Here is a 12,500-nt window from a genome sequence, read left to right on the forward strand (position 1 = left end):
TTGATGACTTTTATACCTTGAGGAACCCCAGGTACACCTCTGAGAACCCACTGCCCTCTTCTAACCCTATCATTGAAGTCTGCTAATTGTGGATATACGTGCAAGCTTGTAGTCATAGAAACTAATAAAGAACTGGAAAAACTTATCGATCAAATACTAGTGTGGTATCCGTTAGGGGTCCTAAAATGAAATAACCTTTGACAAGGCAAATATTTCAAGGAAGAATATTACGCAAAATACATTCCTTTATTAATACATAATATAGTAATAATATAGTATAGTTATAAAGTAAATATGTAGCAAAGTATAAATACAGTATAGTAGAAATGAAAATAGTATAAATTATAGCATAGTATAAATAATAACAATATTATAAATATAGCTTGATAACATTTTATCCAAAATCTTAAAACAGCACTTCAACCAAATAAAAATCTTTGGGTAAAAATTGTAATAGAAAAGTACACTTTTCTAGAAAATTTTATAGAAAAAGAAAATAGGAAAAATATAATAGAAAAATATAATAAAATAAATTTATAATGTAAATTATAATAGAAAAAATATATATATAATTTACTTTTGTCACCCCTCTCAGCTAAAACAGGCAATGGCTTTAATAATCACTACTTCTATTATATAAAGCCCCCATCTCCTCTTCTTACTACCTCCCAATGTTTTTATTTTAGTTTCAATGTTGAAAAAACACAATTTCAGAGCTTGAACTTTTATTGATTTAACAATGTGCACAAGACATCAATTTTTAATAGAGGTTATATTGGGATGTCTTTCCTTTATGAAAAAAACCGACAAAAATGGATGCTTCTCAAAAAAGAAAGAAGGAGAAAAAAGCTAGATAAATAGTATTTGTCTCTAACCGGTAAAAAGAAGAAGAAACGAATCATAAGACCAACGCAAACAGCGTGTTCTACACAGCAGTTTATGAGGTATCAGAACTTGTTCCATATGTACCTGCAATAAAACTTAGTTGTAACTGTGAAAGGAAAAACTTCAGGACTGTGAAACACAATGAAACTGTGTAACTGATTAACATCAGGGCCGGATTTTAAGCTTTGACACCTCTAGGTCCAAGCGTTTTGCCGCTCGGTTTTTGCGAGATTTTTGGGGATAGTGGAAACACTGGATAAAACGCAGCAGATGAGCCAAAAGTATTGGAAGAGAGAGGTGATACTGAACTCTCAGCTGTTATTCTTGGGAGAGATCTGACAGTTTGTAAGAGGACACAGAATTCCTGTATTGGTTTAAAATCACTTTTCTTTGAATGGGCAGCTCGGCGGTGGAGGCGTTGCCACTTTGATGATTAATCACTTCAGTCCAGTTCTTGTTGAGACAGAAATCACTCAATGATAATTTATTGCGTCCCCTGGCATTTTGCGCCCTTAGGCCCGGGCCTAGAGGGGCCTATTCGTAAATCCCGGGCTGATTAACATAATGAGATTTTTCTAGAGTCAATACATTGTAGTAGACAAAGTAAAATGTGAGGTTAGTTAACCTGTCTGTTAAACTTAACCTGTCTCCCACGTATCTTGTATTTATTTTTTCACGACCGTTTCGTATAATATGCATGGTCGCAGAAACTCGGAAATATAGTTTGATCATTTTGTCTGCGTTCAGTATAGCTTATTGCAATTGATTACTGTGGCTATCAGTGGCGAAAGTCAATTGTAATTGATTAAAATAAGTTGAATGAACCTGGGGTAAATTGAACGCGTTTGTATCCGTTTTGAAGAATGAAATTAATTGTTGGTAATTATAGTATTTAAAGTAGTTATAGGAGAGACTAGCAGCTTAAAATGTGCACATAGATATGTAACGGTATACACGTAGGCTTTTTTCTTTTCTTTATTTTGCCATATCGCCAAATTTTTTGAAACCCTTTAGATTGACTTCATTTTTGTGATTTTTTGCTTCGCTGAATTGAACGTTAATATAGGATACAACATTTTAGGGTTATATTCATTTAGGAGGGGGAGGGTAAATTTCAATGAATTAACACTCTTGAAAAATCGTTTCTATTATATCTGGTATTTAGTATTTGATGCATCTGAAAAATACATTAGGTAATTATATATTTAGGTAGTATACGTACATATATACTATATATATATATATATATATATATATATATATATATATATATATATATATATATATATATATATATATATATATATATATATATATATATATATATATATATATATATATATTATACAATATAATTGTATATATTAGGTAGTATATGTGTTAATTGTCTTTATAGGGTGGTTGGTGGCGAGGGTAAAACATTTTCATTTTAAACATTTAGTTTTTGTTGCCCTTGCACTTTTTAGATTATTGACACTTTTTTTGTTTGAATCTTCTCTTAATATTTACTCGAGATTTCACAGTTTATTCTGTATTGAATTAATAATTTGGTGCAAGGTTGGGATAGTATCAATTCAGGTTTTGGAGGGTACTAATTTGGTACGGTATTTTTTGTGTAATATAGAAGTTTAGCTCATCTCAATCAAAGAGCCTCTCTTTCATTCTTCAGGCAAAGTCGTAACAGGTCCACCTTTTCAAACAGTTCTTGGTAACGAACTGTAAGTAAGGTGCGACCAGGCTCAACAGTAACCGAAACTGTAAAAAACGGAATTTTGATACCAATAGATACATCAAAAGAATCAGATTTTAATGCTGATTTCAAACGTATAAATTTCTTCAAGTTTAGTACCCATCAAAAGTTACACGCCCGAGAAAATTTGCCTGATTTTCGAAAAAAGGGGGAAACACCCCCTAAAAGTTATAGAAAATTAATGAAAATCACACCATCAGATTCAGCGTATTAAAGAACTCTACTGTAGAGGTTTCAAGCTCCTATCTGCAAAAATGTGGAGTTTTGTATTTTTTGCCAGAAGAAAGATCACCACGGATGCGTTTTTTTTTTTTTTTTTCAGGTGAGATCGTATCTACCTAGTGGTCCTAGAATAACGTGGGAGGGCTCATTTGAACGAAAATCAAAAGTTTTAGTACCCTTGTTAAGTGACCAAAAAATGGAGGGCAACTAGGCCCCCTCCCACGCTCATTTTGCTCTCAAAGTCACCCGATCAAAATTTTGAGATATCCATTTTGCTCAGCATGGTCGAAAATATATAACTATGTCTTTTGGGAAGACTTAATCCCCCAAAGTCCCCAGGGGGAGGGCTGAAAGTTATGAACTTTACCCAATTTTTACATATGGTATTGGTTATTGGGAAGCATACAGAAGTGGGGATTTTTTTTCTGGTAGGGGAGGGGGAGTCGGGGGTTATGTGGGAGGATCATTCCATGGAGGAAGTTTTCATGGGGTAAGGGACATTGCTATGAAGGGGCGCCGGATTTTCCAGCATTATTTAAAAAACAAACGATCAGAAATTAAATAAAAAACAAACAAACAAGTTTTTCAACTGAAAGTAAGGAGCGACATCAAAACTTAAAACAAACAGAAATTATTACGGGTATGATTGGGTTTGACCTCTAGTCAATACCTTGCTCTTTAAGCCAAAATTTTGTTTAGTACTTTCATAAGAGCTATTTATTCTAATTAACGACCTTTGTGATTTAATTAGTCATGTACGGTGAGCCAAATCAAAACCTGCATTAATTCGAAAATGTTCAAAAATTAAATAAATAAAAAACAAGTTTTTTTTAACTGAAAGTAAGGAACAACATTAAAGCTTAAAACGAACAAAATTATTCCGTATATGAAAGGGGCTGTCTCCTCCTCAACGCCTCGCTCTTAACGCTAGAGTTAGACTCTTTCTCACTACTCTATTTTTTAAAACAATAAAAAACTATAGCGTAAAGAGCGAGGCGTTGAGGAGGGGACAGCCCGTTTCACATACGGAATAATTCCTGTTCGTTTTAAGTTTTAATATCGCTCCTTATTTTCAGTTGAAAAAATTGCTTTTTTATTTAATTACTATTAAGATGTATCTACGAAGTCTTGACGAAGTCTATATCTACGAAGTCTGTTTTATATTTTCTATTTTCATAATTTGAGAATGTACTTATCACAAACCCCCCTCCCAAAGAGCATTTTCTGGACCATTTGACTACTCTGATTAAAACTTTTATCTTGAAATTTTCAACTGATAATATACTGGACTGGGAGTCGCCCGGGGCACACATAATGTTGAAGGGATGCAGAGTACCCTTTGATCAGTATTTTCCCTTAAGAAAGACACTAGAGCCTTTAATGTAAGATCGAATGAACTATCCTTCGACATCCTTTGAACAAGGCCGTTCGCAGAAGGGGGGGGCTGGGGGGTTTGAACCCCCGCCGAAATGTTTGTCCGACTCGTAAAAAACACTACAAAAATGAATATAAACAAATATTTGATGCGGTTTTTAAAGTTTATTTTTGTTAACCCCCCCCCCCCCGAAAAAAATTATTTTATATAACCATTCCGAAAAAATCTGGATACGGCCCTGCCCATGACCATATATGATTGAGTAAGGGGAAAAAATGGACGGGAGACACGTTCCTCTTTAGGAAGTCTATGCCAACTGCCAACGCTTATGGTAAGCAACAGGTTTCTCGTCATTTTTTTTTTTTTTTTTTTATTTTTTTAATATTGCGATGAGAGTAAGGTAAGCACTTTCAGAGGTCTTCTCGGTTTAATATTTGAACCAATCCCAGAAAGTTTCATTCATCTATCTCTGTCTTTGTAAAAATTTATTTTGAGAAATGATTAAAACAAGCCCCGGCAGCAGAAATTTTAGGGATGCAAAATTTCAGATAAAAAATCAAACGTCTATAATCATTTTGTAATTTTTGTAATTTTATTTCTATTAAAATTAAGTAGAGGGCGTAATAAATAAATGAAAGAAATTGATAAATTATTAATCAACCTATTAATGAAATTACTATTCATTAATAATTCATTATTCAACTTTGTAAAAATTTGACCTGAAAATTCTGTGGGAGACAGGGGGGGTGCAAATAAAGATTTTGACCCAGGCGCAAGAGAGGCCGGAGCAGCCACTGGGCGGTGAGCTCAATTCCCACATTTAAAAAAAAATAAAAAGACAAGTATAATAAGATGGGAAAAAATTGGAAATGCATGATATTCTGCACTCCCAAATGCATGTTGGGGGTTTTAATTATTTTTACACTTATTTTGAGTTCAAAAATAAGCAGAAAGTTTGTGTGCAAAAAATAGTAACATATTTATTTTTTGTAAATAATCTCGTAACTTAGAGAAAATATTATCCCAGTTGTTTTTCTATAAAATTTGATAATATTAATAAAACCATGCCCCTGAATTTGCGTAACCTACATTAGATAAGTCCATGTCTGATATTTAAGAGGCATGTTAAGAGGCATGTCCGATATTAATAAATACATGTACATTTTATTTAGTATATAAATTAATTTCCGCAAAATACAAAATATATTAAATAAAAATTTTTAAATTTTATCCCGCTTGGATTGAATACCTGACATGATATGAATGCACCCAAACTGCACATAGGTATTGTGCATTGTGTAAGTATTGTGAGCAGATTTTTCAAATTTGTCCTCACCAGAAGTTCTTGGTTCTTCCATACCGTTTTCAGTTGTGAACAGTCACAAACCGGGTTTCTTTTCCATTGTTTGATGTTGATCGGTTTCAACTCTCCTAGCTTTGTCTCTTTTTTCTTGACATGATATGGTTTAAGTGGTCTTCCAGAATGCTCATAGGTAATTTGGGCGATCTACTTGTTTTTGCAGACTTGATGCAATTGCATTTATGTTTCTAATGCAATAGTTGATTTGGTGCGCTCTCAATTTTTCAAGAGTTAAACAACATTACCGAGTCGCTTCCCGTGCTTGCGTTCTGAGTATGTTTCGGTTTCGAACGCTTAACTCCTGCAGTTATGACCAGATTTTTCAAATTTGTCCTCACCAAAAGCTGTTGGTTCTTACACACCATTTTCAGTTATGAACAGTCACAAACTGGTTTCCTTTTCCTTTGTTTGATTTTGATTGGTTTGAACTGCCCTAGCTTTGTCTCTTTTTTCTTGACATGAAATACTGTCAACCGGGGTGACTTTTACATAGTTTTCAACTTTAAGGCCCTCTAGGAGTTAGCAGGGTGGTAAAAAAAAAACCTCAAACGAGTGCCAAACAGAGCAACTTTTGCTACGAGATGGCAGCCTGAAACGCTTAATATTGCATCTCTAACGCAATTACTTGATTTTTAACGATAATGTCGATTATCAAAGTCACCCGGCTTTGGGGTTACTTTGACAATCAGCTTGGACCATCAACCTTAAGAGCATCAGATTTGCTGTAAAACTCGTTTATTGGTATCAAATGTATCAAAAGCGATAAAAACATCAGTTATTACAAAAATCTTAGAAAAAAAAAACAACTAAAAAACAGCCTTCAAAACTGACCAAATCAGTTGCTTCAGTAAAAGAATAACCCTAGGGGATTATACAACCGGACAAAAACCAACTGACTAGAGGTTGTTGAGTTGCCAACGACCTTAGAGGGCTTTGGCAACACCATTTCTACCTAGCATGTGTAGACACAGCTTGCTTCTTCTGTCAGCATGAACTTGTAGCTCGAAAAAGCCACGCGCTTTAGAAATGTAATTTTCAACTTGATGTCAATTCCAGCGTTTTTATTTTGATCCTCGCTCAGATCAAATTGTCTGTCAACTCTGGCTACGTATTGTGATGTGGACCTCTTTTTAGCCAAATTGATCCCGATATAGGTCCCCCAACGTAGCCTGACCTTGTCTGTCGCAGGTCCCATGCTGATATTAGAGCCTGAACCATCGTCGAACTGAGGGTCCTCTGGTAATCTGTCAGAACTGACATCATCTTGAACAAACAAGAATTTTCTCTTCAAAGTCGTCGAGATCCTTCGACTTTCGTCAGGAACAATATCATTCGAGTCAGAGCCACCGTTGTCTCTGGCACTAATCTTCTGCTTCCCTTTCTTTTTTTCCCTCGTCTTGGCTGTGGCATTTATAACGTCTTCAGACAAGAAACTTTTTCCTGGTGTAATTTCCAATCTTCGACGCAGACGCTGTGGAGCGATGTCATCTTTCGCATAGCGCATACACGCAAGCATATCTATAAATGCTTGTCCGACAGTTTCGACGTGTCTGTCAGGTTGAACTGTCTGACAGGTAACTGCTTGTCCGTAGCCTGACCCTGTCTTTCAGGTCTTCTGCAGGTCCCATGCTGATAAAAGAGTCTGAACCATCGTCGAACCGAGGGTCCTCTGGTAAACTGTCAGAACTGATATCATCTTGAACAAACTGATAATCTTCTCTTCAAAGTCGTCGACATCCTTCGACTTTCGTCAGGAACAGTATCATCTGAGTTGGAGCCACCGTTGTCTCTGGCACTAGTCGTCTGCTTCCCTTTCTTTTTTTTCACTCCTCTTGGCTGTGGCATTTATAACGTCTTCAGACAAGAAACGTTTTTCTGGTGTAATTTTCAATCTTCCACGCCGACGCTCTGGAGCGATATCATCTTTCCCATAGCGCATACGCGCAAGCATCTTTGCAACTGCTTGTCCGACAGTTTCGACAGCGTCGCTTGTAGTTGAGTCTTCCCTGGGTATTTTTGCAATGACGGCATCTTTGTTTATGGGAAATAATGAGCAAGCCTTGAATCCATTTTTTATAGCCTCTGAAAGTGCTCTTAGAAAATTGTGAACTTGTTTAGATAGCGCGTCTTATATTCTTTTAGGACCTTTCCCCGTAAGCATTTAATTTTGGTAATTGCCAAAGTCACCCCCGAAATAACCCTTTCTCCAAGGGGTGACTTTGACAACTCACCCGTCTCCTTCCGTTTTAGGGTAAATCCCTAAAAACTTACTGGTCGGCTTTCTGATCAAATTTACAAGCCTACTAATGCCCCACAACAAAAAACAAGTCACCTGTTCTTTCGCGGTCAGACAAATTTTCAGTACCCCTAAACATAATGAAAAGTACTTTCTTTGCACAACCAGTTCACAAACAGATACTCTTTACTCAATGGACGCCATTTCCACACTGCTTGACGCCATCTTGAATTTTCTCAGATTTTTTCGTCACACCACGTGTCGTCAAAAGTCAAAAGAAACATTTTTCTATGGTTGTGTCAATGTCACTCCTGATTACTCTCTCACCCCGGTTGACGGTAGCTTAAATTGTCGTCCAGAATGCACATAGGTAATTTGCGCGATCTACTTGTTTTGACAGACTTGATGTGATTCCTTTAATGTTTCTAATGCAATAGTCTATTTGGTGCGCTCTCAATTTTTCAAGAGTTGAACAACATTGCCGAATCGCTTCACCAGTGCTCTCGTTCTGGGTATATTTTTGCCTCTAACGCCTAACTCCTGCAATCGTGAGTAGATTTTTCAAATGTGTCCTCACCAAAAGTTCTTGGTTCTTACATACCATTTTCAGTTGTGAACAGTAACAAATCGGGTTCCTTTTCCTTCGTTTGTTGATGATTGGTTTCAACTCTCCTAGCTTTGTCTCTTTTTTCTTGACATAATATGGTTTAAAGGGTCGTCCAGAATGCACATAGGTATTTTGGGCGATCTACTTGTTTTTGCAGACTTGATGCGATTCCTTTCATGTTTCTATTGCAATAGTTGATTTGTTACGCTCTCAATTTGTCAAGAGTTGAACAACATTGGTACCCAGTAATACCTGGAATCACTGAAATTTGTAAAAAGAAAAAAAGTACTTATTTGTTAAAGTGACCCCACTCAAGAAGTGAATCTAGATTAATTCCTAATGAAAAATACCAAAATATGATGCAAATATAATACTTTAGAAACAAATTTGGGCTATATATTTGCACATTAGGGGTGGGGGTAAAGTATAACGAGTTTGCATACAAAATGTGTCAGCTACAACTATTCTGCATATTATGAAGTAAGAACTGTTTTCTAACTTCATGCTGTCCAAATACTTTACCCCCCCCCCCTAATCTGCAAATATATAGCTCAAATTATATCTAATAACAAATAAGTCTATTGTACTCTGTTATCCGGAACTCGTTTTTCACTGAGTGTAAGCTAATTGTCTCTTAATAGACAGGTGAAAAACCGGAAAAACCGGTTCTAGGTTTGTTCTCGAGTTTAACGCAGCGTAATTCTTGAGTGGGGTCACTATAAAAAAAACAGGGGCGTAATTTTCTATGGGGAAGGGGGGCAACTGCCCCTCCCAGACGTCGGTTTGTCCCCCCCCTCCTCCCGACCCAAATTTGCCCCCCCCGGCTGAAATTTAGTTTCTTCAAAAATTTTGTCAAAACTAAGATAAGACTCCACAATTCAAGCATCAACAGAAATGGATAAGTTTTCTTAAGTATATATTTACCTTTATATTACTATAAAGTAACTTTATAGTACTTTCATGGTACCAAATGGCTCATTTTACAGTTTTTACTGCCATTTTCACTTGATTTTGGAAAATTGGGTCCAACTTTGCCCCCCCCCCCTCCCCCAGGATTTTGACAAAATTACGCCTCTGTAACAGAAAAGTACCTTTATTTCTTTTTGTACTCAGGATTGAGTATAATATGTTTGGTAAAAAAAGGGGTATTTAATCCAAATTTCTTTTTGTGTTCGGGATTAGACATAATATAATAATAATTTGTTTTTGACCCGCTAAAATTATAAAAAAGTGGAGTAACAAAAGAAAATAAAAGGAAAAGACATACAAACCAAAACAGATGCAAAACAATATCAATATAAAGAACTATAATTGCAAATCAGAACAATCGCACAAGAGGATGAAAAAGACCCAACCGCTTGAAATATGTTTATTTAAAAAGGGATGTTTAATCTTTTTTCTTTTTTTGCTCGGAATTGAGTATAATGTGTTTGATAAGAAAGATAATTTTTTTGTTTCTTTTTGTTCCAACCCTAAGGTTCTTTTTAAATACTCCTTGTATTTTTGCGTTCTTTTATTTTCCACTAGTTTTACAATTGGATTACTGCACGATACCCTGGTTATGGTACTTTTATCTTATAGCCACCACACTCAAGATCTTGTATCGCAAACATGAGACAATAACGGGTTTTCATGGTCTTTTTACCAGAAACTATTAGCTTTGGATCCGTGGGAAACTACGAACTATCTATATTTTAATTAAATATTTACTTGGTATTTTGGTTAGGTTAGGTTTGTTTAGGTTACGTATTTAATATAATGTGGTCTTGGCGCCCCCCCCCCCCCCTTCCATAATTCTTTGTTGTAGTTTTCATAATTTTGTTGATAAAGTATTATATTTTCATCGTATTTTGTTTTATTCCATTAATATTAATCAAACTTCACTTCTCGACAGAATTTGAGTGTGGTGGCTATAAGACACAAGTACCCTGGTTATCTTTATATGTATCCCTTTTTAATATTATATTTCACCCCTTAGGACAAACATTAATCTTGGTCGGGTCCCATGCCTATGAGCTACCTATGGCAAATTCCGATGTTAATTTTATGGTTAAAGTGGACAGGACTCGAAGCATCTTCTTTCAAATGAATAAGCTAAAGCAACTATTCTCTAACTGCTCTTTTGTTGAATCGGTCAAATTGGAAAGTACAGGCGTGTTACGCATAGCTGACAGTTATCAATCTCGAAAAGTAACCATTACAGTTTATGATGAAGCTCATGAAAAGATGGGGCTGGTGCTGAAGCAGTACATTCACCACCTACAAGAAAATCTTCCCTTTGCTTGGAAAATTGTCGTAGCTTTTCGCTATTGGGCAGCTGTAAGTCTTATTTTTTAATTAAGACTCTTTATTTTTTCCCCGCTATTCAATCATTTTTGTACTCTCACCCCCTCTCTCTTTCTCTCTCTTCCCTCTCTCTCTCTCTCTTTTCCCTCTCTTCTCTCTTTCTTCCCTCTCTTCTCACTCTTCTCTCTCTTCTCTCTTTCTTCCTCTCTCTTCTCTCTCTCTTCCCTCTTTCTTCTCTCTCTCTCTCTTCTCTCTCTCTTCTCTCTCTTCTCTCTCTTCTCTCTCTCTCCTCTCTCTCTCGCTCACTCTCTCTCTCTCGCTCTCGCTCTCTCTCTCTCTCTCACTCTCTCTCTCTCTCTTTCTCTCTCTCTCTCTCTCTCTCTCTCTCTCTCTCTCTCTCTCTCTCTCTCTCTCTCTCTCTCTCTCTCTCTCTCTCTCTCTCTCTCTCTCTCTCTCTCTCTCTCTCTCTCTCTCTCTCTCTCTCTCTCTCTCTTCTCTTTCTTTTCAATCTCCAATCGAATAAGCACTTTTTGAAGTTTCTACGACAACAGTTTCTATAAAAAATTATATACATCCAGGGCATAACTTACAACCTTTGCCCTGGGGGCTGTGTTTGTGGGGGGGGGGGGGGGTTTATCATCAAAAAAATAATTTCTGGACCTTTCAACTACGTCGAACAAAATGGCTATCTCAAAATTTTGATTGAATGTGTTCAGGGAAATGGTAGCCGTAAGAGGGGGTTAGTTGCCCTCCAATCACTTTCGACTATTAAAAAGGGCACTAGCCATTTCAATATCCAGTCGAATAAGCACTTTTTGAAGTTTTTACGACAACAATTTCTATAAATACCTTATATGCCCGCAGGGTATAACTTACAACCCTTGCCCTGAGGGTTGTAGGGGGGGGGGAGGGGGGTTGTCATCCTCATAGACCTAATTTCCAGAACTTTAAAATACGTTGAGCAAAATGGTTATCTCCAAATTTTGATTGGACATGATTGGGGAAATGGTGGGCGTGAGAGGGGGTTAGTTGCCCTTCAATTACTTCCAGCTATTAAAAAGAGCACTAGATTTCTCAAGTTTCAATCAAATCAGCCCTTTTTTCATTTTCTACAACACTACTGTATGCAAAAACGTTATAGACTTCCACGGCATAATTTATAACCCTTACTCTGAGAACTTTGGGGGATGGTGGGGGGGTTGTCATCCTTAAAGACCTTATTTCTTTAACTCTCAACTACGTTTAAAAAAATGGCTATCTCAAAACTTTGATTGGATGTGTTTGGGGAAATGGTGGGCGTGAGAGGAGGGGTCAGATGCCCTCCAATGACTTGCTACAATTAAAAACGGTACTAGCCTTTTCAATTTCCAATCGAAAGAGCCCTTTTTAAAGTTTTTACGACAACGCTTTCTACAAAAACCTTATATGCCACAGGGCATAACTTATAACCCTTACCCTGAAGGCTGTGGGGGGGGAAGTTGTCATCCTCAAAGGCCTAATTTCCAAATCCTTCATCTACGTTAAAAAAAATGTCTATCTCAAAATTTTGATTGGATGTGTTTTGGAAAATGGTGAGTGTGAGAGGGGGTTTGTTGCCCTCCAATCACTTTCTACTAATAAAAAGGGCACTAGCCATTTAACTTTCCAATCGAGTGAGCCCTTTTTGAAGTTTTGCACGACAAAGTTCTCTATAGAAACCTTATATGCTACTAGGGCATACCTTTAAACCCTTGCCCTGAGGGTTGTGGGGAGGTTGTCATCCTCAGAGACCTAATTTCC

The 12,500-nt window shown here is 36.6% G+C and overlaps 1 protein-coding gene across 1 annotated transcript in view; it reads left to right on the plus strand.

Moving 5' to 3' along the window:
• The first annotated feature begins 8,188 nt into the window (after positions 1-8,188).
• The window catches only part of LOC148940274 (terminal uridylyltransferase 4-like), a 56,171-nt gene continuing 51,859 nt past the window's right edge, over positions 8,189-12,500 (plus strand). The window contains exons 1-2 of the mRNA XM_089106121.1: positions 8,189-8,198; positions 10,414-10,754. Coding sequence (XP_088962247.1) covers positions 8,189-8,198; positions 10,414-10,754 — 351 coding nt within the window. The remainder of the gene's footprint in view (positions 8,199-10,413; positions 10,755-12,500) is intronic.

Source organism: Artemia sp. Qi Xiang Cuo, chromosome 20 (genome assembly GCF_049724085.1).
Source record: "Artemia sp. Qi Xiang Cuo chromosome 20, ASM4972408v1, whole genome shotgun sequence".
NCBI classification, from domain to species: domain Eukaryota; kingdom Metazoa; phylum Arthropoda; class Branchiopoda; order Anostraca; family Artemiidae; genus Artemia; species Artemia sp. Qi Xiang Cuo.